Below are 27,843 nucleotides of genomic sequence, written 5' to 3'. Positions count from 1 at the left end.
TTTCCCCGAAAAGGCGCCCTCCCTCCGCTCCCGGGCCCTGTCCTGCGACACTGGCACAGGCGCTCACAATAACCTCCTTGAGCCGTGCCAGGGGCACCTCCGCGCCGGCCGAGCGCAGGCAGCCAATGAACACACGCCCGCGCCCGGCCTCGCGCCTCCATTGGCTGCACCCCGCCGCCCGCGGCCCCGCAGGTTCCCAAGCCGGGTTTAAAGGGGTCGGGCGCGGGCCGGTGCCCCACCATCGGCTCCCCGCGCGCAGGTCCGCGGGGAGGGGCGGCCTGCCAACTGGCCCACCCCGGGGCGTTCCTGAAAGACGCCCTCGGCTGCCCCCAGTGCCCCCCAGATGTACTATGCGGTTTCCCAGGCGCGCGTGAACGCGGCCCCCGGGACCATGCTGCGGCCACAGCGGCCCGCTGACTTGCAGCTCGGGGCCTCCCTCTACGAGCTGGTGGGCTACCGGCAGCAGCCTTCCTCCTCCTCTTCCTCCTCCTCCACTTCCTCCTCCTCTACGACGGCCCCCCTCCTCCCTAAGGCTGGTCGCGAGAAGCCGGAGGGGCCGGCCGAGCCGCCAGGCACCGGGCCGGGGTCCGGCGCGCACGCGGGCGGCATTGCCCGGGCGGACGCCAAGGAGGAGCAGCAGCAGCAGCTGCGGCGCAAGATCAACAGCCGCGAGCGGAAGCGCATGCAGGACCTGAACCTGGCCATGGACGCGCTGCGCGAGGTCATTCTGCCCTACTCAGCGGCGCACTGCCAGGGCGCGCCGGGCCGCAAGCTCTCCAAGATTGCCACGCTGCTGCTCGCCCGCAACTACATCCTGCTGCTGGGCAGCTCGCTGCAGGAGCTGCGCCGGGCGCTGGGCGAGGGCGCCGGGCCCGCCGCGCCGCGCCTGCTGCTGGCCGGCCTTCCCCTGCTCGCCGCCGCTCCCGGCTCCGTGCTGCTGGCGCCCGGCGCCGTGGGACCCCCGGACGCGCTGCGCCCCGCCAAGTACCTGTCGCTGGCGCTCGACGAGCCGCCGTGCGGCCAGTTCGCGCTCCCAGGCGGCGGCGCAGGCGGCCCTGGCCTGTGCACCTGCGCCGTGTGCAAGTTCCCGCACCTGGTCCCCGCCGGCCTGGGCCTGGCCGCCGTGCAGGCGCAGTTCTCCAAGTGATGGCCGGCCGGGCCGGGTTGCGACCTCGGCCCGGCCTCCGGCCGCCCAGCTTCTCCGCGCCCCTGCGCTCTGCGTCCAGGGAGAGCGGGGCCGAAAAAGGAGGGCATTTCAAACCTTCTGGTCCAGAGGAAGGGACTGTCGGGCGCCCCCTCCCCGCCCCCACTCCCGGAAAGTTAAAGTGACCGACCCGAGCGGATGTTCGATGCCGCTCTGGGGCTATTTGGGGTTCTGGGTCGATTCCAGCTGCTTTGGGGCAGAAAGTGAGCGACCCCCTCACTCTCACCGGGTGCATCTCTCTCCCTGTCTCTGGAGTCGCGTGCTTCGTGGGGCTGGTATGGATTTTAGGGCGCCGTGCGGTGGGTTTGGCTCGCCCTAGGTGTGGAGAGAGACCAGCCCCGAGGGCGACCTCCTGGGACCCGAGCCCGTCGCTCCCAGGCCGAGGGACCGCGCTTGAACGGCGGCGGGGGGGCGGGGTGGTTCCTTCCCTTTCCCCAGCCAGAGGCCACAGGCGCCCTTGTTCCCGCCGGCCAAGCCCTGCCGAAGGAGGCTGCCGGACTTCAAGAGGTTGAGAAAGACCGGTTAGTCCGTGCAGACCGTCCGGGACGTGGCAGACAGATGGACCCTCGGCGGCCAAACGGTTGGGGTCGCGGTGCAGTGGGAGGGGGCGATGACAACGCCAGGGTCGTTGGGCGTGGTGGGTTGGGAAGTCGGTCCGCTTTTGGTGACCTGCTGTTTAGAGCGCTAATTTTTGAGACTCGCGTGATCTGGCGTTTTGTTATGAAGAATATTCACTCAAATCCTGGGGTCTTCTTAGAAAGGCAGCTTAGAACTCGAGATTCCCCTTTTCGTCTCCCTTTCCCCAAAGGTAGCATACCCAACATTTGAGCTTGCTTAAAACAAAACCCAAACACCTTTCAGGACTTCGGTGTTCCCGTTTTACTAAGATAGGTAACAAGGCATTCGCAGTCACCTGTCTAGTCAAGATCGCTAATTAACGTTCTCATTAAAAGGCGCGGAGGACCTGGAGCCCCAAACCGCCAGCAGCTCAGCCCATCGAGCTGCGGTGGCGACGGCGGGGACCGCGCAGTTCCTTAGCGCGCAGGGTCCTTTAACCAGCGCTGCGCTGGTCTTCCTTCTCTCGCTTTGCAGTTGAAGAACTACGTAGGTGGCCAGTTTTGATTTGTTACAGGCGTTAACAAATTGCGTTACCCAAGATTACAGTATGGTATTTCAGCAGCTTGCGTTGATTTTTATGTTTAAGGTTTTTGGTTGTTGGTAGTAGCCGAATTTAACTGGCATTTTATTTTACCTCTAACTTTGTTTTCTTGCATTGTACAGAATCAACAAAATAAAACATTTAAAGTCTGATTTTTACATTTTTGGTCTGTTTTGTTTGTTATTTTAAAGAGTCCTGGTACCCTAGTGGATTCAGAACCTCAGGATGAAGGTTAGTAGTTAAATGACTGGAGTTCCACATTTTAAAACGTGACTTCCGAATTTGTAAAATAATACAATGAACAGGCAGCTGTAGTTCAAGTTCAGGCATCACCTGGAAATGTGAGGATTGTAGGTGAGTGGGTGGGTGGGTCAGAGAAGGAAGGGAGACAATTCCAGGAATTAGTTCTTAGCTAATCTTTGAGGATTGGTCTCTTTTAACTACAACTTCTCCCCCTGAGAAGTGAGTTAAGCAATACCTTTATCATACAATTATTTTATATCTCAACATCTTTCTCAGAAATCCACCTTTTCTATCTTAAGGGACAGAAGCTTAAACAACATTGCACAAGTATAAACTCTCCTCTGCCCACCCCCAAGCTGAAATAAGGTTGGGATTGTCTCCTTTGAAATTATGACTTTGGATGTCATTTCATTCTTTTCAAGAGGTAAAGAAAGCTCTTCCTGTCCCGTCGGTGATGTTAAGAAGAATTTGGAATGTTGACTTGTTCATTTGCAATATTTAAATATTTCATAGTTATTAATGAAATCTAACCACTATTTAAATATAGGGGAGTAGCAGAGGAGCAGTGTGTCCCCTTTGACCTGAGGAAAATTAAAACCCAGATGAGGTGACTTAGTCAGTTTTATCCACATTGGTTTATCTGAGGCATGTACATACATTTAGGGAAAATGAGAACTCACTGTGGGAACACGTGGTGGGAGGGTGCTGGGGAGATTAAATTGCCCCCCCCCCCCCTTGGCTGTGTCTATTTCCTTAAGGGGGAGGTAGGAGAGGACAGGAGAGAAAGTAGCTCTGTGCACCAGCCCGTTCCAGGCAAGGACTTCTCCTTCTTCCTAGACTCTGCCATGAGCAAAGACATGGGCTTTTATAATAAAGCGATTTGAATTGTGGCCTTCTGTTTATTCAACGCCTGTCCTTACTTACCTTGCATCTTGACAAAGGACAGAAAGAAAAGTGGAAATCAACAATGAAATCAAAACCAAATCAGGTTCTCCTTGAACAAAATTTCTAGGGGATTAGAACTAAACAATTCCTCCCCTGGTCCCAACTCCAGCACCTAGATGCCACCATCATTCGAAAAATTATCTCTAAAAGGAGCAGAAAGCTACAGGGCAGGAAGTGAGGGGGCAGAGGCTGCCATCTTCCCTCCTGTCTCTACTTGTAAACTGGCTAAAGCGCTCCAGCCACATAGGAAAGGTAACACTACATGTATGCAAGATTTTATTTAACTGAGAAAATCACAGTCTGTCATGCTTTCTAGAAACACCAAAGATTATGAATGAATTTAAGAAGAATATGCAGGGCTGTTGCGGGTGCCATCAAAACATTTAAGTTATCTGCCTGCGTTTAGCATCTTATTGGTCATTGTGCCTAGCAAGATTAGCACACTGTGCCTTATAAAGAGTTTACATCCTTATAAAGAAATAGCATCAGCAGGCATTAGGAGTCCTGTAGGATGAAACAAAAGATAATTTTATGATGTCCATAATGCAAAGTCGGACCTCTCAACATCTGCCTATGGGAGGACAGTGTATTCTGCAGGCACAAAGCTTAAGGGTAAACATGAATGTTTCTAGAACATGGAGTTGATTTTTGCAATCTGCAGTGCTATGTCACATCAGCAAAAGAGCTAGCTGAATTGCCCACCGCATTTGATTTTAGTTGAAGCGGGCTTTATGCAGAAGGAACAAGTTTAAGCTGGCCTTTGAAGGGGTTGGAAAAGCAGGGAGGGTCCTTAGGCAGTCTCCTTGAGAAAGGTACTCTGGTCCTCAGAAGCCAGATGAGAAGGAACACATGGCCCAACGTCAAAAAAGTCCCTGCATCCAGCCAACCACCAAAGTGAGGTCCTAGCAATTAGAGTAAACAGACCCTAAAGGGAAAACACACAAGGCCCTGAGAAATTATGTTGTTATATGTGTTGGAGTCCAGGTGAGCAATCAGTAAACAGAGAGCAGATTATATACACCATGGGATTTCCCTAGCCTGTAGTGATGGTCTATTTACAGATGTTCTCCTCTAAGGGAAACTGATTACACCAGGCATAAAAATATAACCTATGAAATATATAACTTAGAGAGTAAGTGGCCCCATCAAGGAGGCTCCACCCCAAGCAGGAAAAATATTTCAATTGACAGAAGTTCAGATTATGAACAACAGTGCTTCCATGTTGCCCCTCTGGTTCAGGGTTTCTTTGGTTTTTCTGATTGCCCAGGTGCGCAGGTGAGGCTAGTTCGAGTTGGCAGCCAATACTCAGAGCCTCAGCCCATTAGCTAGACCTCCCCGAGCCTCCTGTTGTGTTGAGCAAGGCAGGCCATAGAGGAAGCCAGCCAGAAGAAGGGCTTTTCTCTCTGCCATACAAGGATACACTATGAACTTGCCAAGAGCAAGGTAATGGTTGGGAAGAGCCGTGAAACTGATGCTTTTGCTTACAGCATACAGCACATTGACCGGAAAAGTGTGTTTCCCTCTGAAGGTATTTTCCTCTCCTTCACTGCCCCTTCCTTCTGCACACTCAATAAATATCCAGTAGGAAGAAGACCACATTCACCAAAAGCAGGCTCACAAAGCAATGTGTTGAGAAGTGTCATGTTTTTCCAAAGCAGGGATTCACTTTTATCCAGTAGATTTTAGTTGCAGAGAAAGTCGTTTGAAATACTGCTTTCAAGTAAGGCCCAGTTTATCCTAACAAATGTAAGGTGCTAAAACAGGGCAGCAAAATATGCTTTAAAGGGTCAGTGGCTCACACCTGTAATTCTAGCATTCTGGAAAGTGGGAGGATCACTTGAGCTCAGAGTTTTGAGACCAGCCTGAGCAAGAGCGAGACCCCGTCTCTACTAAAAACAGAAAAAATTGGCCAGGCGTAATGGCACAAGCGTGTGTGTACTCCCAGCTACTCGGGAGGCTAAGGCAGGAGGATCCCTCGAGCCCAGGAGTTTGAGGTTGCAGTGAGCTGTGATGACACCACTGCACTCTAGCTGGGGTGACAGAGCAAATACTCTGTCTTCAAAAAATAAAACAAACAAAAAAAGACTTACACTCAAACTAGTCTAGTTATTTTTGGAGACATTGCAATTGCAAATTAACTCTTAAAGCAGTTCGCATTCTGTCATTTTTAACTATGTGCAGTGTAAAAGTGGAAATGCCTGGAAGAGAAATCAAGCCACATTCTTTTCTGCTCATACAGGATTAACAGTTCCAAAAACTTTTCCCTTCCCCTCCTGCCGATGTTGACAGGCCAAGCTCTGAGCTCAAGACAAGTGGCTGAATATTCGAAGTCCTTAAACACTACAGGCTGCATGATACTCAGGGGGAAAAAATGCCTCAATTGAAAGCAAAAAAAAAAAAAAAAACACACACACACACACACACGCACTTCTCCTCCATGCTCAGCCTTCCACAATGACCACAGAGGACACAGCACACAGGTGGGCCACTGCCCAGGACAAAGACCACAGATGCCAAATCATATCCCTGAGTTTCACAGAGTGCTGGCAAGGCAAGGGAACTTACATGTCACCCATTCACCCTCCTCCCTATGCACAAGGCAATCGAGGCCTGGAAGATCAGAAGGCGTGCTCAAGACCGCATAGGTAGTCGGAGGCAGCAATGCCAGGGACTGGTACCTGCCTTGGGAGGCAAAAGCTGCTTCCTTGGTTTGTCCCAGTGGGATGGGAAACAAGATCCTTGCAGGAGGTCCCCACCCAGCGCTGAGCATATTCTTCCTGCCCCCTGGACAATCTCCATCCTCTGGCCTTTTCCAGCCTCTCTGCGCAGCCTCCGGTCTGGGCCTCCGCGTGGCATCCAGGAGAGAAAGGCTCAGGGCCAATCCCTCTCCTGCTGACCTGGCTGCAGTTGAGTCACCTGAACTGTCTCTGGCAGCCTCACCCCCTGGCCCCAAGGGAGGCCCAGATCGCTGACAGGGAGCAGCAGAGGCAAGGCAAGCCCTGTGAGAGATCCTCTGATGGTTACGTGTGAGTCACGAGGGTTTCAGAAAGCCAGGAAGCAGACAGCTGACAGACAAGGGCAGCAGGGCGTGAGGGCACAACTTCATCAGAGACCTTCTCTTTTGTGGCTGCCTCTCAGTGTTTTCACGTAGACACTAAATGTCCTGACCCTGATGGGCTCTGATTTTTGTCAACGTCCTAGGTATCTTTTTGCCGAGTGTTTTCCAAGAGGCTCCTCTGTAGCAGTGAGTGCTGACTGCCACCAAACCCAGGGGATAGAGGACAGAAACCCCTGACGGTGGGCCCTGCAGCTGGAGCACCAGTCCCAGGTAGGCTACGGGGCCCGAGAACACCCCTCACCATGGGTCCCAGCACTGGGAGCCAAGAAGTGCTGCTGTGTCCCCAGAAGCTTCAAGGTAATGTGGGTAACTCCTTAGAGAATGCCAAGGTCGTACAACCAGAGGACTTCAAAACAACAAGATCGTAGGAGAAGACTCATCTGTGAGGTTAAAAAGAAAGAAAGGAAAAGAAAAAGCCAACTCACCTAGGGGTAGGCAGGTGGGTAAGAGGAACAGCTCGTAGCAGAAATGGTAGAGTAGGAGCACCGGTAACAGAAATAATAATGGCATTGATGACACCAATTGTGTTTATCAGGTGCCAAGCAGGGCGCTAAGCATTTCACATGCACAACTTCATTTTGCAGGCACGAGCATTGTCCCCATTTTACAGACGAGAAAACAGAAGCACGAAGAGGTAGAGACAAAGGAAGCTGAGGCCAGTTAAGGGAAGTCATAGGAGCAGATACTGAAAGAAATGAGGCTTTATCTAGAGGAGGGAGAGCCCCCGAAGGCTGTCCTCTCTGCCTTGCCGGGACCGTGGAGAGGTGTCTTTTTCCCTCCTCCTCCTCGGCTCTTACGGGACAGTTGTGGCATCCCCACCTGTGCCCCACTGCCTGCCCCAGGTCTGGCTGCGGCTGCCACTACTCAGGACATGTCTAACCAATGTGAGGTCGAGGTTTCAACATGCACTCAGTGAGCAGACTCTCCACTTCATTCCTGCTCTTTCTTGAGCAAAAATGCCCTGAGACCGTATGGTAGTTATGTTAGATCATTTCACTTTTCTTTCTTTTTTTTCAGTTCCACTTTAAAATTTTTATTGAATTTTATTTCCAAAATGTCCAGCTCTGGTGGAGTCTGACCTAGGGGTGTGTGATAATAAGATATTAAGGACTGCGGTTGGGGCAGAAGGGAGACTTCACGCAGCCTGCACCCTTCAAGACATGCATGCAGCCTGCACCCTTCAAGACATGCGTGTCCCTGCTCCCGCGGTGACCGCTAAGTATGATTGGCCAAAAGGACCCCCAAAACCAAAAACTTCTCAGCTAGTGACGATTAGGGGTTGTCTAATTCAAATCCTGAAATTCAGAGTTGAGCAGATGAAGAATCAGTAAAGAAAGTTTGAAGATGGACTGATAACATTTTATCTGCCGGGATTACTGCTCAAAGGCAGTCTTTCTGCTATTGCTGCTGTTGTTTTGTGCCGTTGGCTCCCTTCTGGTGGTTTTAGTCTCGTGTTCCCTGTGCGGTCCGGGTTCTTCACAGTCCTTTGCTTTTACCCAGCGCGCCACGGCCGGGATGTACAACCTATGTGAGCAACTCTCGGTGCACAGATCCCCAGTGGAGGGAAGAACAAAACTGGGCATTACAGCACCTCCCCCCATCCCGGTTTAACACACAGCTCTTGAATTCACTCATGATCACGGTATCCATGGTTCTAGGGGCTGTGAGGGTGTCGGAAGATGCCTTTCACATTTTATATTCACACACACTCACGGTAACTCACATGGACAGTTGCTGGCTTTGAGACATGAACCACCCGGGGAGGGTGTGGGGAAGGTGTGCCCAAGCTGGCTGGTGAGGGCAGGTTGACCCTGGAGCAGGGAGAAGGGAGAGAAGGATGCCCTCCCCGCTCCCCCATCCCCATACTCCACTCCTGAGAACCCTGCTGTGTTCAGACACAGTCAGACCCCAATTTCCTCTCCCATTCTCCTTTCTTTTCTCCTCCTGGTCTTTTCTTCCCTTTAAAGTGCTAGTTATTCATCCCTTGTTGTGCTTTGCAGCTGGTTACTGCACCCACTGGCTGTGCAATGTTGATCGGGCTACTTGAATCCTGGAGCCTCGGTCTCCTCACATCTAAGGTCAGGGTAGTAACAAGATCCACCTTCCTGGGGGTTAAATGAGGCAGTGCACACACACCGTTAAGCACACTGCCTGTTGCAGCAGCTGTGGATGTTTTTCTTATTGTCACTCCTATAATTTTCTCCACTGGCTAGAAATAGGTTATTTACATGACTATGTGTGCTGTAATGGGTGCTTCAGAAGGCAATGGCGTGTGCTCAGTCGTTCCGTCTTCTCTTGCAATTCATTGATAGGGTCCTGGATAGGATCCGATGGTACCAAGTACAAATCCATTGGAGTGACTGACCAAAGCTGCCTTCTGACATCCCCAGCTTCTTCCAGAACTAACTGGAGCCTAATAGTGTGTCTTGGGGGCCTTCTTGGAGGGAGCCCTAGGCAAGGACCTGCCCTTCCAAGCTTGGCTGTCAGAACCCACGGCTGTGGTGCCACGCCCACGATTGACTGGCAGACAATGGCTGCTTCAGAAGCCACAACATTTCAGCTGTTTTGGCCACAGTGGCCACAAGCTGACTGGATGTCATTCTCCACCAGCAGAGCGTCACCTCAGGACAGCTCCAAACAGTATCAACCGGTTTGTGGCCAGTGGCATAAACACCAGGCTGGGTGAATGAAATCACAGGCTGAGTCATCTGCTGCGCATGGAGGCTGATGAGGCCCAGTCAGGCGCAGGCAGCCTCCCCGCAAGGTGCCGGGACGGGGCACTCCCTGCCAGCGAGGCTGGGCCACTCCTTGGGCAGCAAATGCTTATTGAGCGCCCACCTACTAGGTCTCAGCACGGCCATTATTTCCCAGAATAGTGTTTGTGGTCATCTAAATTCAAGGGATGGCGCCCAAAGCAAGTTTCAGCCTGTGTTTTCTGCACAGAAACACTTGTTAAAATAAAAAAGAAAGGAAGGAAGGAAAGAGGGAGGAACCAAGGCCTTATTAATGTTTAAGTTTTAAATTGTCGTTATGTTTTGGTCATTAATTAAATGACCATTTCAAACTGGTCAACTGGGCAGACTCAGAAAAATCTTCTAATTAAACTTGTCTCCCAAAGTAAAATAAAAGAGGTGGAGGACAGAGGGTTTGGGGAAGGAAGTAGGGCCAGGTCTGGGGTCAGGTCAGTGAAGCACTTCCTTTGGACACGAAATTTAAGGTGGCACCAACAAATGCAGTTATCACAATAAATAATTTTTAACGCAGTTTTTTTTAAAAAATCAAAATTGATGCAAAAGCCCATGATCAACAAAATACCAAAAGTTTAAATACAAATAGGACCAATGTTACTAATTTTTCTCAGACTCCAACATGGGTCAACACAGCACTAAAGGCAAGCTCCCTGTCCCCTTCCCAGTTTGCCAGGTCCATTCCATGTCACCGATGAGGTCACAGCCTCCCCATTGTCCCTGCCTGCCCTTGGCCAGGTCAGGGAGGAGGTGGAGAAGCTGAAGTTCACTCCCAGAAGTAACAGCCAGGCACTGGGTGGATTCAAGTATCAACAGACATAGTCTCTCCCAGCCGATTCCAGGACAGTGTGACAGGTGTCACGGGGCAGTGCTGTGCCCTGGTCGAGAGCCTGCGCAGGCGTCAGGAGGCCTCAAATCCCTCACCCTTCCTTGCTCTGTTACCTTGCAAGTGTTTATACTTAAACTCCTTAAGCCTTGACATCCTCATCTGTAAAATGGGGGTGCTAATGGTGTTTATCTCACAGGATTAAATGAGACACATGAGCGCTCAGCTCAGCAGAGCTCTGAACCATTATTACTGCAGATGTGGCCACGAGCAAATCTCATCACCCCTGCGCTGGGTTGGAGCTGCAGTTCCTCTGTTGAGGGAACAATGCCTGTTCCATTCAGCTGTTTACTCTGGAGACCCGTGTAGCAGCCCCTCCTGAGGAATGTAGGCTCCATAACACACACACACACACACACACACACACACACACACACACACACACGTGCCTGGAGTTGTTTTTCTTTAAGTAAATAGTACTGGCAGTAGCAGTCTCGTGGCAGTAGCAGTCTCGGTAATCGTGTTTAGCGCTTTTACCGAGTGTTTTCTCAGGGATGTTATTTAGCGCCAGGCCTGTGCTGAGGGTCTGGGGTTCACAGGGCAGGTGATGAGGCTGAGTGAGCTGTTGCTCCGCAGGGAGCCCCGTCTAGCAAAACCTCCAGCCTCAGTGTCTGCAGCCTGGGGCGTGGGGGTGGGAGAGGGCCTCCCTCCATGCCCAGGTCTTCAGCCCTGGCTCTGCCCGCACCCCGTACCCTCTCACAGGGCAGTGGCACCTCACCTGCGCTGGGAAGCCTGGTGACTCCGTGTGAGCCTGGGGCCGCTGTATCAGAGCACGCTTGAAAATCAAACATAATGAGCCTCGGAACATGGTCCCACGTCACCTGAATTGGGTAAAATAAAGGGGTTTTGTTTTCCAAGCAAGGGCTGATCCTCACACACCAAAATCTTAGCCCTGGGCAGATGGCTCACCAAGACAAAGAACAGATAGCCCATCTTGAATGTCGTTGTTGTCTGAAAGCCTCTGGAATGTGTTAAATGTTACACTCAGATTTTAAAATTAATCCATTCCTTTTAAAAATGCTTGCCATGGGCTTTTTGCAAAGGCGTGGCTGGTTTGAGTGCACACAGGAATCACCAATGACCCCCGAGCAGCCTCTTCGACCGGAAAGAAGCCACCCTCCACCAAAAAAACACTCCATGTGCTTAAATTCACTTTTAAAATTAAAAAAAAAAACACACACACAGAATTTTAAAAGAGCCCCTTGTGAGAATTTGTTCATCATACTTGGCCACTGTAGATCAAATGATGTTCTGTATCACAACAGCTGAAACAATGTTAAAGCCTTTAAAACAAGATTCGCAGACGGTGGGGTGCAGTCCACACCGGCATTACAAACAGCTTTGGCAGGTGAGGGATGCCAGAGTGACTGTCTTACTCTTCCTACCTTGACACTGTTGCTGAGAGAAATAGGGAAAGTTTGTAGTTGGCTTCTATGGCAATGTTTTAAAGAGATCTAAATTATTTTTTGAAATATTAAAAGAATTATGTATACTCATTATAAATAAATTAGACCATTTCTAAAAGAATATAGAAGAAAACAGAAATTATCTATAATCTCACTACTTGGAGAAAGCCACTGCTAACAGTACCCTGATGAATGTTTTTACAGATTTTCTTCTCTGTATATGTACATATGTCACCAAACATGTGACACAGATCAGAATTAAACTGCACAGACTGTCTTAGAACCTGCATTATTCGTTTAACAATACATCAGAAACAGCTTTTATGCCAACAAATACACTTCCTATATCATCATTGTAATGAAGAAGTCCACTATATGTTAGCCCGTGATTCATTGAAGTAACTCCCTATAAATGAACATTTCAACCTCTCCATGTTTTACTATAAATTACATAGTAATGAACATCCTTGCACACACACCTATATGCCCTCAGTCAACTTACTCTAGTATAAACTTCTAGAGGTGGAATCACCTAATTAAATGCTACCAATTGGTGAGGCTTTGATTGCATGTTGCAGAGTAGGTTCCTGCAGCAGGGCAGGACCAGCTTACACTCACACCTGCAGGGCCTGAGAACATGTGTCCTAGTACTGCAGTCCCCAAGCCCTGGCCTGGGGCTGTGGCCCTGTTAGGAACAGGGCTGCACAGCAGGAGGTGAATCTTGGGCAAGCCAGCGAAATGTATTTACAGCCTCTCCCCATTGCTCCCCATCCCGTGGAAAAATTGTCTTCCATGAAACCGGTCCCCGGTGCCAAAAAGGTTGGGGAACTGCTGTCCTTTTAGCCTTGACAGCACAAGTATTTTTCTTTTAAATTATGTTACCATGTCTATTTATTATTTTATATCTTTTTAGGGTTATAGAAACTATATAAGATTATTTTATATCTTTTTAGGATTATAGAAACTATACAAGATTATTTTATATCTTTTTATAATTGTAGAAACTATACAAGATCATTGTAGAATTTCAAACATTATCAATATATGTCAAGGAAAACTCCCTCCCTAAATAGTCCCACACCCACAGATAACTTGATTGTATTTTTTTCCAAATTTTCTTTTCAATGCCTAGACTAAAAAAAATTTTTTTTGCTTTTCTGTAAAAATAGTATATAATTCAGATTGTTTTGCAACTTGCTTTTTTCTTTCTGTATTTCTGTGTATACTGTGGCTTTCTTTCCCTGTCAGTTATAAATAGGTGCCCCTTTGTAGCGGCTGGCGGACGCTCCACAGACTGGGCATACTATAATTCAGTCCCCCATGGGTGGAAATTTTAGCTATTTTCAGTATTTGCATGACCATGTTTGCTCACATGTCTTTGCACGTGTGAAAAACTTTCTTAAGATCATTCCTAGAAAAACACTTGCGCCGAAGGGTTTGCACATTTAAAATGTCCGTAGCTGTTGCCAAATTGCCCTCCCACAATGAATACTCTGCCAACAGTACCTGAAAGCACCTGTTTCCAGAAAGTGTTTAAGTGAGGTCTGATTGTTCACTTGGCAGGCATATAGTGTGGATGTAGTTTCTGGGTTTTTTTTATGTTTACTGGTTATTACAAAGGGTACAGATGAACGGCCAGGAGAGGAAGTACAGAGGCACGGTGTGTGGGAGGGGCTTCCATGCCCTCTCCAGGTTCTCCACCCTCCCGGCACCTGTGTGTTCACCTGTACATGTATTTTCTGGAAAGAGAGGAGAACCAGCCCAGTAGTTCTGTAAGGATCCTTTGGACATCTTCACTCACCCAGGGGGACTCAGGCGCCCTAGCTCCTGCCCTCCTGCTTCCTCGGTCCGGACACACATTTGCAAGGCGATATCTGACAGCTTCAGCAATACTTATGCTTCCTTCATAAGATAATGGCCCACCCTCTACTCTGTACCAACCTATCACAGATGGGAAGATACATAATTCATTTTTATACCAATTTCTAATTTTCCACATCTGCAAGAGAGGAACACAATCAGTCCTTCACAACCCACCACTGGGCGATGGTTTGAAGACCACCGTACGGCATTACTGAAATACGCCAGGCCTGCATTGCCCAATATTGCAGCCTCTAGACACATGGAGCTACTGAGCACGTCAGATGTGGCTACGCCAAATGGAGATGTGCCGTAAGTGTGAAATACACACTGGAGTTTGAAGACTTAGTACAAAGAAAAAAATATAAATGGTCCCATTTATGGTTTTATATTGGTTACATGCTGAAATGATAATATTTTTGACATATTGGTTAAATAAAATATGCTATTAAAATTAATTTTACCTGTTTTTTTAATCTTTAAATGTGGCTCCTAGAAAATTTAAAATTACATAGGCGGCTTGAGTTCTTTTTCTACTGGGCGGCACTGAGCTAAGCTGTCTGTACACCTGCAGAAATACACCCAGACTTTGTGTGGGCACTCTCTCCTGCTTGGGGGTGTTCTGTCTCTCTCTTTCTTTCTCTCCTCCCTTTCCTTTCTTCCTTCAACTCAATTCAATAATCTAATTTGCACACACGACTGCTTATATCCCTGGGATAGTTGACACCTGTCATTTGGCTGGCTGCTATATGAACCAGTGGCATGCAAAATGGTTCTCTGAATGAAAAACAAAACCCCGATTGTCATTTTTGCCATTTCTGTGGTGTAAATATGTCCAATTCCAAGCCACAGCGTGATGTCCCCAAACCTGGAGTTAGGAAGAGACGCACACAAGTAGCCTGGTGGGTCAGTACAGCCAGCTCCTGAGCACATCAGACTATGAGTCCTTTTCCTGTTTGGACTCCCACCGCCACTCTGGAAGCCAAAGGTGGCATATTTTCCCTCTTTCCAGCCCCCAGCACCTAGAGCTCTGGATCAGGGTCTAAGCGAGGCCAATGGGACACCCCCGCCCAGGACATTGGCTCTCAGGGAAGGTAGACAGGGAGTGTTTGCTCTGGCGAGCATTCGGTGGTGTGGGGATGAGTACCTGCTGGGGTGGTGGAGACTGTCTGGGCCAGGGTCCAGGGGTGGAACCCAGCTGAGGCAGCAGAAACTGTCCAGCGGCAATGGTGACAGTGGAGGCATACAAAATAGAATGCTCCTATGGCAGGATCTTGCTTGTCCCAGTTACCCCTGAGGCCAGTCCCTGAGCCTCCTCATTGATTTGATGAGCCAGCCACTCTCCCTCCATCAATTCCTCTCCTGCTAGGTCAGCTAGAGTCAAGAACTTGCACCAGATGTTCACCTGTAGCCACCAGGTGACATGATACAACAGGTGATGTGGCTGAAGTACAGCACAGATAAGGGACCGGCTACCACCAGGTACAAGTGTGGTTCTGAAAGAGGGGTGCTTGTCTGAACCATCAGAGGACCTTTAAAAATAGGCACGTCCAGAATTGAAAGCAGGGACTCAAACAGATATTTGTACACCCAAGTGGCAGCATTATTTGCAATAGCTGAAAGGTGGAAGCAACCCAAGTGTCCACCCACAGAGGCATGGGTAAACAAAATGTGTCTAGCATACAATGGAATATTCATCAGCCTTTAACACGAAGGAAATTCTGACGAATGCTACAACATGGGTGAAACTTGAGGACATTACGCTAAGTGAAATAAGCCAGTGGCAAAAGAACAAGTACTGTATGATTCCACTTTATATGAGCTTCCTAGAGTAGAACAAATTCGTAGAGACAGAACATACAACGGTAGTTGCCAGGAGTTGGGGAGGGGACTGGGAGTTGTTTATTGGCTCCAGAGTTTCAGTTTCACAAGATGGAAAGAGTTTTGGAGACAGATGGTGGTGACGGGTGCACAGCAATGTGCACCTTAACGCTGTTGAACTGTACTCTTAAATAACGGTTAAGCTGGCAAATTTTATGTTATGGAAATTTTACCACAATAAAAATTTTTTTAAAAAATAAGCACATATCTAGTTTCCACTCCTGAAGAGGTTTACACTGGGGTGGGGTCTGGGCATGTATAGAGGTGAGCACACCTGACTGTGAATCACTGTGAAGGGGTGGAATGACTTGAATTCAACAGGGTTTCAATTCCAGTGCCTTTTCTACCTAAGAGCCTCTACTAGTTTCTAAACCAGAGGCAGCCTGTGGGGCAAAGGCAGCTGCAGGTGTATGTTGGCTGGTTGGTTGGTTCGTTAGTTGTTTTAAATGAATTAGTTGTCAACATTTAAATATCAGGAAATTTTACATGAAAATCTAGATTTTGAGTTTCTCTAGAAGAACTGGAAGGTATGGCCACACTAGCCTGGCCTCCACATGGCCCAGTGACTTGGAGCTGAGTAAGAAGGACCCCCGAGGGCCACGATCTCCACTATTCCCTTTTATTAGTATGTTTCCCAGGCCCATGCAGCTGCTCTTTGGGGCTTTTGCTCCACACTTGCAGTGAGCAAGCTGACCTGCACTGAGAACTCCAGCCTCTCTAAACTCTGCCTCTGTCTTCAAAAAGCTTACAAAGTCATGCCTGATTTTGATGGATTAATAAATAAGTAATGCCAGTTACGGAAGCCAAAGTAAGAAAGGCAAATACCGGAAGCCCAATCCTCACTTTGATTTTCTTACCAGCTTCTGGGGCAACACTGTTTTGCTACACTGTAAACGTATATTGTCTCTCTAATGTTTAAACTCTGCTTTTTTAAAAAAATTTTTTGGTGATTTAACAGTCTTCAGGATTGAGTCGAATTTATAAAGTCGTTCTTGGATCTTGTTTACTGAAGTTTCCATTCCAAAGACACTTGGAACAGACGGATTGCTCTCGGCCTGCAGAAGGCAGTACAGGTTTTGGAGGGGGGGGTTGAGAGAATGGATATAAAAAAACCTGAGGCTCCCCAAGCCCGTGCACAATGATCTCAACGCCATCAGTAAGGGTGATAATTGAAGCTGCTTTCCGATTTGGGAGGCTTTATTCAGGGAATTATCCTGGGAACACCCAGGACAGGTTCAGCCAGGAATAGTAGGGATACTCACGGGGGTGGGGGAGGTAGGGAGCCTGGATTCTGGGCTCAGATGCTCGCTCATCATGTTTTTCCCTCTCAAATTCAATCATTTCTGGTCATTTTCCATAGGGGTTATAGGTTAAAAGAGAAGGTGAAAAAAGAAGGAAGTTGGGGCAGTGAGGACATAAAAGCGAATGTTCTAATTTCTGTTTTCCAACTGTCTCCTTTTTTAATTGGGAGCCCAATGCTGCCTTCCTATCTTACGTGGAGACCACAGAGATGAGGCCTGGAAATAAATTGCTTTAGGTTCTGGGTGAAGCTCTGGTGTAAAAGATACCTCCGCTTCAAAACCCAATGGCCCTCAAACCCTTTTCTTGGTTTCCTAAAGTCCACACGGTGCTCGCAGTTGGCTTGTGGGTGGGTGCAGCGTTCCCATAAACACACACACGCACATGTGTACCCCAAATTCTGATCACCCCTCTCCCGCAGCTCGCTGCAGGGCCATAGCTGGGCCATGGCAAGAAGTGGCCTGCCAGCAGCCTTTCTGGTTCCATCTCAAGCTGTCACTTGGGGTTCCAGTTTACAAGTCCTTGGAGATCACCCCAGGCTCCCTGTGGGCCCAGGGACGGTTTCTTTAGGGAAGCAGATATTATTTATACCACCAAAGCAGACTAGATTATGCAATGTCATTTCAATGACGTAAACAGGCTCAGGATAACACAAAGTTATCTGTTCAAAATAATCTTCAGTTTGGTAGAAGTGGAGGGTTTCATCCATGTGTTTCATTAGACTCTTGGGTAAAATATGTGACTAACATACACCTAGTTGGTAATTCCTCATTTTCCATCGAAAGCTTGAGAACCTCAAAAAGGAGACCCACTGCCCTGCACACGTGTTGCATACTGACAGCTTCCTCCCGCTGAGGAGCCAAATCCCTACAGGATTGAGTGCCAAAAACACAGTGATTCCCAACCCCATGGTAGTCACCTTAGGCAACACCCCTGCCCCACTCTTCCCTTCAGGTACCACACCAGGCACCCCTCCACCATCCAGCCAGCCACGGTGTCCCCACTGTTCCACCTGCCACAGTCCTATAGAGTCCTCAACACGTGGCTCAAGCGCTGCTTCCTGCCTCTGGCTCTCCGGCCACTCAGGCAGAGGTGACGGCCATCTCCTTCACATTCCTCCAGGACAGGGATGAGATCCAACTCCACCTTCTACGCTCCTGTGTCCCTGAGCAAACCCTGGATAAATGTGGGAAGGAGAGAGGGACAGAGGGTGGGTGAGAAAGAGAAAGAGGAAGGGAGCTTATTAGAGTTAGGTAGTGGGTTTTGATTTTTTTTTTTATTTCATCTTATTATGGGGGATACAGAATTTCAGGTTACTTACGTTGCCCATGTACTGCCTGTCCCCCCAAGTCAGAGCTCCAGGCGTGTCTGTTCCCCAGACAGTGCTCGTTGTACCCATCATGTAGGTATATATCCATCCCCTCCCCACCCCCCTTCCCCGAGTCAGCACTTTCAAGCATGACCATTTCCCAAACGGTGCGCAATGCACTCATTATGTAGGCATACCCCCATCCCCTCCTCCACCCCCCGCCTCAGTCTGATATCCGATTGGTATCATTCCCAGATATGTATTTAGGTGATGATCAGGGAAACCAATTTTCTGGTGAGTACATGCGATGCTTGTTTTTCCATTCTTGGGATACTTCACTTAATATAATGGGTTCCAACTCTCTCCAGGAGAACCATAGAGATGTCGTATCTTCGTTATTTCTTATAGCTGAGTAATATTCCATGGTATACATATACCACAGCTTACTAATCCAATCATGTATTGATGGGCATTTGGGTTGTTTCCACATCTTTGCAATTGTGGATTTGATCTTAATCTAACTCCTCTCATCGATCGTGTCTTCAAAGAGAAAACAAGATAATTCCAGAAATGAAACTCTTTCCCAGCTCTCTAAGGAATCTCTATAATGGAATTTAAATGTTGAGAACACAGCATCAACAGCTCCTCTGGCTAGCGACTTAATGCTCTTCAATAAGGGAATGACGTTAGCGTGTTGCTTAGGAATACCCAGGGCCAAACACGCAGAGGAAATGTGAGCGTGCTCCCGTTTCAAACACAGGAGGGGCCAGTTCCACAGCCCCACGTGGGTGCCCGAGGAAGTTCTAGTCTTCATATTTTATAAATGTGTAATTCATATCTCTCTTTTCCTGGCACCTGTTTTCATTTCATTAAGACATTTACTGCTCGGCTTCTTCCTCCCAGAAATTAGGGGTGATGGATAACTCCATGCCTAAGCTAAAAAATCAGTTTGTGGAGTTTGCAGCATTCAATCCATTTAAAATCTACTCCCAGCATAGAGGATAGTGGCTGCAGATTGTGACTTTTATAGAACTGGTAGACTTTTTTTTTTTTTTTAATTAACACAGTGTTAGAACAAACATATCTGAGGCCAAGATAGTTTTAGCTTCTTTCTTTTATTTTCCCACACAATTTTTCTAAAAGTTCTTCTTTTATACCTGGTAAAATGCTTTAGAAATCTGTTTTTAAAAAATCATGTGTCTAATCTCCTATCTCACTTAGCATAAACTAAAATTAAAATCACAAACTCTCACTCAATCATCACATATAGATAATTCAAATAAACTCAATCATAGTAAACTCACACAACCTTCAAGCTCAAAACTCTCCTGGAATTGGAGCCCCACACAGCACAGCAGTAACACCTGCAGTGCCAAATCCCAATTATGCTTGAGACACTGAATAGTTTGATGTCACTTATGACTGCTTTTACCTTGTTTATGTCTTTTGAATATGTGAGATTACTCACAGCAGCAAAGTGATTTTGAGTCATCAAATGACAATTGGTGATCACGTCTTTTTTTTCCTCCTTGTTTTTATTTTCATCAACTTTCTGCCAGATCCTGGGAGGCTCTTTGGGGTGCCCGTGTTTGTGTTGAGCACCCACACTTGTACACACTGTCTCCTCTTGCGGGGGCCCTGGGTAGCTACACGGTTGACTAAACAGAAACTTCTCATCAGTATTCCAGAGCCCTGGTGAAAGTTGGGCATTTCCTTCTGAGAATCGCACTTGTACAAAGCTTGCCCCACCAAACACAGTGACACTCAGAGTTTTGTTTTTCTTTTCTGAAGCTCTTGGAAAATAGCACTCAGGAAAGACACAAATTGGGGGACCGCAATCTGACCCATTAATTCCACCTTTGAGGATTTTTCCTGAGGAAATAACAAGTCATGTTACTTAGTTATACGCTTTATAATAAGGAAAAAAATAATATAATAGGGAAAAAAATCACAGTGCCTTTTATAATGGGAAAAAGCTGGAAACAAACTAAATGTCCAAAATGTGAGATGGGGTTAAATAATTATGATAAAATCATAGATTTCTTTGCAGCCCCTGGGGGAAAGTTTTATAAGATTAAATGTCAGAGAAAAAGGATCATGATATAAGTGAAAGAGTAGATTAGAAATCAGTGTGCTCCTATATACGTATCTGCCTGTAGACAGTAGCTATCTCTGGGTGATTGTGTACACACACTTTCTGCTTGCTTTATTTTCTAGTGTATTTTCTAAAAATTTCTATAACAAGTATATATTTCTATTGTAATTTTCAAAAGAAAAGCTAGAAATAATGGCTGGACTCCTTTTGTTCACACTCAGAATCTCCTTTGCAGAGGCTGGCCCCAGGAACATGGCTGATGCTCTTAATGGCATCTGGTAGACCCTGCCGGACACCAGGGCAGATTCCTGGCTGGGGCTGGCGGGGGTGGGGGTGGGGGTCCATGGGTAAAGGTCCTCAGCACAGGATCTCTGCCTCCATCCCCAGAACTAGAGCTTTTCTGGAAGCAGCTTTCCAATTAGACACTATCAAAATGTTACCTATCTCATTTGATGGGCATACTTATTATCTTAGTTTCCTCTTTAAAAAAATGATGATGGGACTATTTAATGACATAGAAAAATATTTACATAGTGAAGCAGATTAAGAAACTGTATGCACGTAGTTGTATTTTTTTAAATTATCTGCAGTTCTTAGTTGTGACCAATGTATCATGGTTATGTGAGATATTAACAGCAGAGAACACTGGGTGAGTGGTAGCTAGGAGCTCTCCATACTATTTTTGCAACTTTTCTGTAAATCTAAAATTATTCTAAAATAAAACATTTATTTTAAAAATAAGAGAACTTATTAACTCTAGGGCACACATTTCTCAGTGCCTCAGTAGTTTAACATTTGATTTAATAACACCTTGGAAATGCCAAAAAAATACTATGTGTGTATTTTTATATATTAATATGTTATGATTCTATTCATATGTAAATTACAGAAGAAAAGTATACCTAGAAAACACACCAAAATTATAACAGCAGCTGTATCTGTGGGATTTGGAGTGATTTTTATTTTTCTTTAGTTTTTCTAAACTTTTATGATTTTTCTATGGCAAATGTAAGATAACTTTTATATAATTATTACCTATATAATTATGTATTATATACTTCATAGTTATATGATATGTAAAATAAAATTACCTTTATGAAATTGCTTTCAAAATCAGAAAAAAATTAAAATAGCCATGTTGATTTCCTAAAAGCACCCACAGAGCCGGAGGCTGAAATTGTATAAGCCTGGGCTGAGCTGTTGCGGGAAAGAGACGGCTGCGTCTGTGCTCTGCCTATTGTTCCAACTCTAGCAACTATATTGTGGTTAATATGAATTAGACACAAACAGCTAATAATACTTTTGGAACCACAAAGTCAAATTGATAATGATAATATCCTTAATTTAGCACAATGAAAAGCTTGGTAACTATTGCCCATCTAATGAATGGGTAAGAGAAAGGAAAGCCTCTTTTCTTTGTAAAGCTTAACCTTAAAATTAACCATATCTGTTACCTTAGGTGCAAAAAGGAAAGACATAAGGCTGTTCATCCAGCTGGTATTTTGCCTTCTGAAATCTCTATGCCTGAGCAATTCATGTCACAGATAACAAGCAGAGAAAGCCCTACAATTCACCATCCAAAACATTTTTGGGAAAAAAAAACAAAAACTAAGGGGAAATAATTTCAAACCTTAAAGCAATGAATGGTGCTTCTCTGGGGTTTTGATAATTTTTCCCAGAGCAATGACAAAGCAGACAAATGGAAAATCAATGAAACAATGTCATGATAATAATTCAATTGGTCCTGCCATGGCCATGAACATGTTAATAAAAAGTAAGAAGACCCCAGACTCTGCCTAGAAACAAAATATTCAGTCTGTTGTTGCTGTTGTTGTTGTTGTTGTTGTTGTTTTTTATCACAGGATTTTGAGTGGAAAAGTAGTCCCGCTTGTCAATCAGCTAAGTTGCAGGGGCTAATAGATTCTGGCATTTAGGGGGGTCAACACAGAATTTAATTTAACATCTCACAATACACCCACATGCCCAGAAAATGTGGACAGCTTGATAGGGTTCACTGAGCCAAAGAAGCAAGACCCAAACAGTGCATTAATGTATAGGGGAAGAATAGTTGCAATCAGCCCCTTGTGAATTGGACAGAGGGCTTGGAGATGAAGCAATTACCAGCCATCGGGGATTAATAGTAAAGTGTGAATACCAAGCTGTATATGTTAGGGGCAGAATATGTTGCCTATAGAAAACAACAAAGGACGTTTCTTACTATTAAGTGAGATTAAACGTAATGGCCTGATTTAATCACAAAGGCAGAATTAAATTCAGATGGCAACTTCAGAGTGGACACATGAACACAGGCCACTGCTTACATTTACATATAGCTGGTATAGCTTGGCCTGCAACACAATAGGATAAAGTTTCTTTGGCCACTTAAACAATTTTCTATTCTTCACTTTTTTTTTTTTTTTTTTTTGTGAACACTCACTGTATTTATTCTCCGATTGCATTTAGTTAATAACAAGGCGCTAAGAGTTATATTTATTCATGGAGGCTATAATTTTTAATTCTTCCAAATTATGGGGGGAAAAAAGCTTCAAAAGGTCAACTAGAACAGAGTAGTCATAATCAGATTGGCACCAGAAAGAAAAAGAAGCAGCAGCAAAACAAAACAAAACAAAATCTTTCCTAGAGTGAACCAGAGTCCTGTGTTTTTATTTGCCCTCAACTTAAGAACTCAGCTATTGAGGCCCAAACTTACTTCCTGTGAAATGCAGTTTTTCTCCCCTCAGGTCTAGATATAAGCTACCACCATGGTGCGCATGATGTTCAGTTGTTTTTCAGTGCAGGCCAGTTCCTCCTTTCTTCTTTGTTAATGAAGCCTTGCTCCCTTCTCTGCTCCCCACCTTAAAGAAAGTTCTCATAAGAGGTTTGATATAAGCCTGTTGCAGGGTTTAGAGGGGTGAGGCACTTACTGTTAGTGGGTCTCTGGGGAATTTCAAATATCCATGGCTTGAATGAAAAAATTAGGTACAGTACCTAAAAGACAACGTTGCCTCTGTTCAATACCCAAGGACTGAATACATCTAAACCTTTTGGGTTCATAAAAGTCCCTTGCAAATGTTATATATTTATATTACATGTATATAATTTTATAATAACATATATTATAATTATATATTATGTGTGCATTCTATGTTATATGTACTATCTATATTATATAAATTATTAATGAGCCTACCCTCTGAGCCAGCAATCCTTCCAGAATTTATTTGGCATAGGCACAGCATAAGGGCTTAAAGATTTATGTGTCAGGACATTCATCACACAGTTGCTTTTAATATTAAAACCAAATAGGAATCAACCAAAATGTCCACCCTTCTGGGATGAGTTTAGCAAATTTTGCTATAAATTTACAATAAAACATTATGTAGCCATTACAATGATCTGAATCTGAAATGATCTGAAAATAGATCTGGAGCTTTAGTTGATTAGGTAGGTAATTAGAGAAAGAGGTCCATAGCAGTTTGTAGAATTCATGTATAATATGATCTTAAGTATATAAAATTGTGTGTGTGAGAAAGAGAGAGAGAGACAGAGAGAGAGAGAGAAAAAATGTTTGGAAAATGTTGGCCAAATGTTAATAGTAATAGTGTTTATCTCTGCATGGTGGGATTTGGCAGATTTTTACTTTGTTCTTGGCATTTACTAATTTCTTTTACAATTAACAAGAATTACTTTTACAATAAAACATCTATTTTATTTTTAAAAATGAATTATGTTTTTAAGAGGATTTGGTGAGCATTTTGGAAGTGATTTTAAAGGCAGAAGATGAGATTTTCTGAGGCCAAAACAGAGCAAAAGTTCACACAAACCCTCTCGCCCGGTCCCCACGAGCCTGGGTGTCTGGACTGCTGGTTCCACCACTTGCCTTTCTTCCAAGTCCTACTTTCGCTTTAGGAGAATGTATTTTTCATTTTTCATTGCTCCTTCGTGTTGACAGAGATTGTCTGAGTTTCATTTGCCCCTTGAAAAGAATAGGTTGATCACCTGTAAATTTGTTGCAATCTGATGTCAAACCAAGCAGATCTAGGGAAAAGGCTGAGAGAGTCTGTGAGGAAGAGTGGAGCTGTGGGTTAAGTTCTCTGTCAAAGCTGACTTGGAACAGCATGTGGCTCTCTTTGAGTGCTCAGCTAATCAGTGCAAATGTAGGCTCTGAGCTTGGGCAAGCCGGAGTGTCTGGGCACCTTGGTAAACCGCCCAACATCAAATGTGACCAAGAAAAATATTCCTCAGTGGTAGCTTTCCAGGCTTGCACTGTTTCACTATGACCCCTTTTTTCTTTTTCAGAGATGGGGTCATGCTCTGATGCCCGGGCTGGAGTGCAGTGGCGTGATCATAGCTCACTGTAACCTTGAACTCCTGGGCTGAAGCGATCCTCCTGCCTCAGCCTACCCAGTAGCTTGGACTATAGGAACGCACCACCACACCCAACTAATTTTTTTTTCTTTTTGTTTAGAAATGGGGTCTTACTATGTTGCCCAGGCTGGCCTCAAACTTTTGGCCTCAAGCGATCCTCCCCTCTCAGCTTCTTGAGTGGCTGGGATTCCAGTCATAACCCACTATGCCCAGCTACCATGACCCCTAAAACAAAACTTTTTGGTTCCAGTTAATTGCAAGGTGTCCCTTTGCTGTCTTAAAAGACTAAGGAGAATGTACAAGATGAGGATGAACAAAATGCACGACAGGTTTCGGAGGGTTGCCTGCAGTAGCAGAAGGGTCAAGGTATCTTATCTACCAGGAGTGCAAAGCTGATGTTAACCAGAGCTCTGCACATGCCTTTACCATGCACTTCTCCAGGCAGCTTTGGCAAAGGTGTTGTCCTGGTGATGGTGCAATTGGACCAAGCTGGAAGGAAGTGAATGACAACTACATGAAATTACATCATCTACACTCACATGGGGACTTATTCTGCCCATTCTCTTAGCACCAAATTAGAAAGAAGAATATTGGCAAACCAAAACAGACTTGCTGGATTGTTCCGAGGCAGGATAAGGCACGGAAAATATGCCATCTCTTCCTTTGATCACCTCAGGTGGAAGGATAGCAAACTCCAGTTCCTCTCTCTGTCCGTTTTGCAGGTGGGTGGTGATGTCAGGGCAGATTCCTTCTCACAAATAGCCCACCCTGGGCTTCCAAAAAAGTGGCAGTTGCCTCATTTTCAGACAAACAGAATAGGAATAGAGAACATTTTTAGGGTCTTTAGCACTCACATAGAATACAGGTGAGCATATTTAAAAAACATTTAGTGTTTCTTTCTGATTACGAAAGACATGCAGGTTCTTGATAAGTTCAAGCCCGTGCTGAAATAGAAAAACCATGTATTGTGTGCAATCCCACCTCACAGAGATAACCATTGTTAACGCTGAGAAGTATTGCCTTCCACTTGTTGATTCTATGCATGTATAATTAGAACATATACTTTTAGTTTTTATGTAGCTGGGAGCATACGGGCTATATCATTTCATTTCCTCTCTTTTTATTTTAATACTCCATTAGCGCATCAGGAAATAGACTGCTCTGAGAAATCCTGGGGACAGTTATAATAATAGTAGGAGCAATACGGTTAGTAGCAGCACCATAGTCAATATTCATTGCAGTCTGGATTATTTATACAAAGGGCTCTTCTGCAGGGAGCTGAAAATATTTCATATTTCTTTCCAAAAAGACCTGGGATAAGAAAAACTATGCAGCTGAGACTGCCTAAGAGATGAGATGGCTTCCTCTGGGAGTCACATAGTCAAGTCACAACTAGGAGTAGATCCGAGTCACTCCGCAAAGGTGGGCACAATTCCCCTTACGAAAATGCCTTCCTCTGGCAATAGGCAGGCGACAGTCAAGGCAGTGCCCCTACTCGGCGATGGGGGAGGATGCTGCTCACTGCTCCGAGGCAGGAGTGGTCACCCCGAGTGGGGCACGAGGGGACCGTGATCCCGGCTTCCTCTCACTGCCCCCTGCCGAGGTGCGGTGACTGCTGCCACCGGGAGCCCGGGCTTTCCTGCCGGCTCGTCGCCCCCTCTGCGCCCAGGCGGGCTGACAGTTGTCCTGCCGTCATCCGTGTCCTCTCACAGAAAGAGCAGGAAGACCAATTGCTCCACACAAAGGCCTGAAGTGCTCGTGTGAAAGGTCACTAAGTGCTGTCATCTGGGCCGGGGAGGGGGCCGAGGGGGCGGCGCCCACTAAGAACAACAAAACGAGGGGCAGGATCTTAACCTCGGCCTGTGGCCTGGGGTGTCCAGGGGAGGGACAAAGAATCTCAAGTGGGGGCCGCAGGGACTTGGGAGCGAGGACAGCCCAAGGGATGAGAGGCGCCTGGGCCGGTTCCTTAGGCAACCAGCAGCCCGTGGGCCTCCATAACTCTGCTGGGAGGCGGACAGGCCTCATTCATCCCCGGCGGCAGGTGGCGGGGTGGCCTGGCCCGAGCGGGGTGCGGAGGGGGAGTCCCAGGACAAGTCCCCGGACTCTCCAGGCTCCTCGGGGAGACTGCGGCGGGGGATGGGGAGTCAGCAGGCTCTCTGCAGAACCCCAAGAAACACAGCTTTATGAAACCTAGAACTGCCAGACGTACGATTTGGTGTCAAATTAGATACCGTTCAATGTCACATTAGAGCTTATAAATGTGGCTACAACTGCAAAGATTTAGGGGGAAAATGGAAGTTGGGAGTAAAACCCAATTAGAAAAAAAGGGGCTGTTCGCTTGCCCTCGATTGTCCGTGAGTGGGGGGCGAGGACCACCGTCATCCATATTTCATTAGGACACTTGAGCGTAGCCGGGAGGAGTGCTGTGACAGGACATTGTTTAGGAGCTGCTGAAGGCTGAGACCCAGCGTGCTGCCCTGCCGCTTTCAGGCCTGGTGTGCAGTTTAAAATATGGGACTGAAAATCAAACAGCAATTTTGAGGCCTTGGGCAATTCCTTTAAAGTCCCCATGCCTCAGTTTCCTCACCTGTAAAAAGGAGTCATTTTGAAGATTAAATGTTTTATTAACTGTAAAGAGCCTAGGACAGGGCCACATAAAACAAACTGTCAATAAATGCTAAATATCGTAATTTTCATCTTCTTCATCATCATTATCATCATCACCGTGGCTGGTAGAATTATTGGTGAATTTAATTTCCTTCTTTATGTTTCCTTTATTGTCTAAAATGTCTGCAGTGATCATGTATTATTATTACAATGAGAAAAGCAAAACTTTTTTTTAGAGAGAGAAACTAGCTCTAATGCTGCCTTCCAGAAGCCCAGCGAGGAGGCAGAGCGGAGGGATGAAGTCACAGAGGGAGGAACCAACTCTCCAACAGAAATATGCCTCCTTTGTAATTAGAAAAAGATGAAGGTTAAGGTTAAGGACAGGTTTTTCTCTCCCCCCATCATAGCACACACAGAAACATTGTATTTGCACAGCGTACGGACCTGCCGTGAGGGCGCCCAACTGTCCCAGTTTGCCTGGATGTAGGACTTTGAGTGCTAAAACCTGTACAGTCTCAGGCACATCGGGACAAGTTGGTCACTCATGCTCAGGGAGCAAATCTTCCAGCACACCTGTGATCCCGACCAGGTACACCAGCTGCGAAGCTCTGAAATTTTTGCTTTGGGGTCCAATACTTAGACCACACTTGCAAAGCTGAGGGAGAAGCATCCTCAGTGCTCTGGGAGAGAGTTTTAAGAATCCTGGAGTTGGAAAG

The 27,843-nt window shown here is 46.3% G+C and overlaps 1 protein-coding gene and 1 pseudogene across 1 annotated transcript; one reads left to right on the top strand and one right to left on the bottom strand.

Moving 5' to 3' along the window:
- The first annotated feature begins 237 nt into the window (after positions 1-237).
- On the top strand, positions 238-2,515 carry OLIG1 (oligodendrocyte transcription factor 1). Its single transcript, XM_069472331.1, has one exon. It carries the CDS (start codon positions 344-346, stop codon positions 1,145-1,147), a length of 804 nt encoding a protein of 267 aa, XP_069328432.1. The 5' UTR covers positions 238-343; the 3' UTR covers positions 1,148-2,515.
- A 24,026-nt stretch (positions 2,516-26,541) lies between these two features.
- Positions 26,542-27,843, bottom strand: part of LOC138385679 (L-lactate dehydrogenase A chain-like) — a 63,802-nt pseudogene continuing 62,500 nt past the window's right edge.

This window comes from Eulemur rufifrons, chromosome 7 (genome assembly GCF_041146395.1).
Source record: "Eulemur rufifrons isolate Redbay chromosome 7, OSU_ERuf_1, whole genome shotgun sequence".
NCBI lineage: Eukaryota > Metazoa > Chordata > Mammalia > Primates > Lemuridae > Eulemur > Eulemur rufifrons.
Note: the sequence above shows the minus strand (reverse complement) of the source record. Positions and strands in the feature narration are given on the sequence as shown.

Coding starts and splice junctions, on each gene's coding strand:
- OLIG1 (XM_069472331.1), top strand. CDS start 344: ATGTACTATGCGGTTTCCCAGGCGCGCGTGAACGCGGCCCCCGGGACC.